The sequence below is a fragment of the Octopus bimaculoides genome, chromosome 10 (genome assembly GCF_001194135.2).
Source record: "Octopus bimaculoides isolate UCB-OBI-ISO-001 chromosome 10, ASM119413v2, whole genome shotgun sequence".
NCBI classification, from domain to species: domain Eukaryota; kingdom Metazoa; phylum Mollusca; class Cephalopoda; order Octopoda; family Octopodidae; genus Octopus; species Octopus bimaculoides.
In genome coordinates, this window is record NC_068990.1 from 70054767 (window position 1) to 70056423 (window position 1657).

At 32.3% G+C, this 1657-nt stretch overlaps 1 protein-coding gene across 1 annotated transcript in view; it reads left to right on the plus strand.

Annotated features, from left to right (window-relative positions):
- The window catches only part of LOC106882365 (epidermal growth factor receptor), a 205829-nt gene that overhangs the window by 145486 nt on the left and 58686 nt on the right, over positions 1–1657 (plus strand). The window contains exon 3 of the mRNA XM_052971277.1: positions 626–763. Coding sequence (XP_052827237.1) covers positions 626–763 — 138 coding nt within the window. The remainder of the gene's footprint in view (positions 1–625; positions 764–1657) is intronic.

Genomic DNA, 1657 nt, shown 5'->3' on the forward strand with positions numbered 1-1657 from the left:
GCTATTTATAGCATTATCATGCGTTTGAGAAATAAATTTATTTCTGTATTATTATTATTATTATTTCATCGTAAGGGGGTGAGCTGGACAAAATTCTCTGCAGCATGTTGCCTCCCTTTACATTCTGGGTTCAAATCCTGCCAAGGTCAACATTGCCTTGCATCATCTTGGGGTTGATAGAATAAGTACAAGTGAGCTCTGGGCTCATTGTAATCAACTAACCTGTCTCCACTCTAAGCTTTCAGGCTTTGTGCTTCTTGTAGAAAGAACTATTATTCATTTTTTTAATATTCACTTTTGCATGTTTGCATGGGTTAGATGGAATTTATTAAAGCAGATTATCTATGGCCAGATGCTTGAAATGTTGCCAACACAAACACTCACTGACATATATATACAATAGGCTTCTTTCAGTTTCCATCTACCAAATCTACTTACAAGGTTTTGATTGGCCCCGGGCTATAGTAGACAACGCATTTGCCCAAGGTTCCACATAGTGAGACTGAACCTGAGACCACATGGTTGAGAAACAAACTTCTCAACCACACAGCTACACTTGCACCTATTATTATTTTATATTAATCATTTAACCTTTATTCTTTTTCTTTTTTTTACTTTATTCCAGAAATCCTAAATGGAAAAGTTGCTTTCATGAACAACAATTTGCTGTGTTATGAAATGACCATTAATTGGACGGATATTAACCCAACATCGGATCCTCCAGCTGAATTTTTCTTTGCTTCTGACTTTGACAGACGAAAATGTAAGTACTCTTTTCATTTCCATTATTTCATGATATCATATTGACTTATATGGTGCAATATTGATATATAATATATATGCTTACAGTATATATTATTTTCATAGCTAACTGGATGTCTGATGTATTTTTACAATAATACATACACGCATAAATATGTATTTATATTCTCTTCCATTTTCCATTATTTAAAGTCTTTTTCTTAGGAAAAAGTTGGTTTCTAACAAAAATGCAAAGCTCAATCATTGAAATATAAATAGCAAAAACAAATCTACAGTTTGAGCTTGAGAAAAGTCTTGCACATTTTTACTGTTCTGCTTGCAGATTGTATTTTTAATATATGTATATGCATGCATATAGATAGATAGACACTTAGACGCTTGTATTGAACAGTGAGAAAGTGTGTTCGACACTGAATTGGTGGGTAACTATACTTTATTTGTGGCTAACAATGCACCCAATAGTACCATCTGGAAGAAATCCCCACAATTGTTCAACTAAACCACATGGGAATGCTATTACTCATCTCCATTTTCAATGAGAATATATATGCATATAGTTTTCATGAAGCAATGTCTGATATATATAAATGATATTAATTTTTTTTTTTAGCCAAAACCATGCAATTATTAATAATATAGGTCAATGATTAGTAGTTTTACATTTCCATGTTTCAAGAAATCTTCAAAGAAAAGGTGTTGTGAGCTGACTTCAACTTTTCTCCAGAGATTTCCTGAAGAAGGGTTCCTAACCCCAAAATATTGAAATGCCGGGTAATAATACAAACCATTGACCTGTATTTTTAATACCTTGCACTGTTTTTGCTTTAAAATAAAATAAAATCATTTGTGTGTGTGTGTGTAGAATACTTTAGATGTGATAATGAATGATATAATA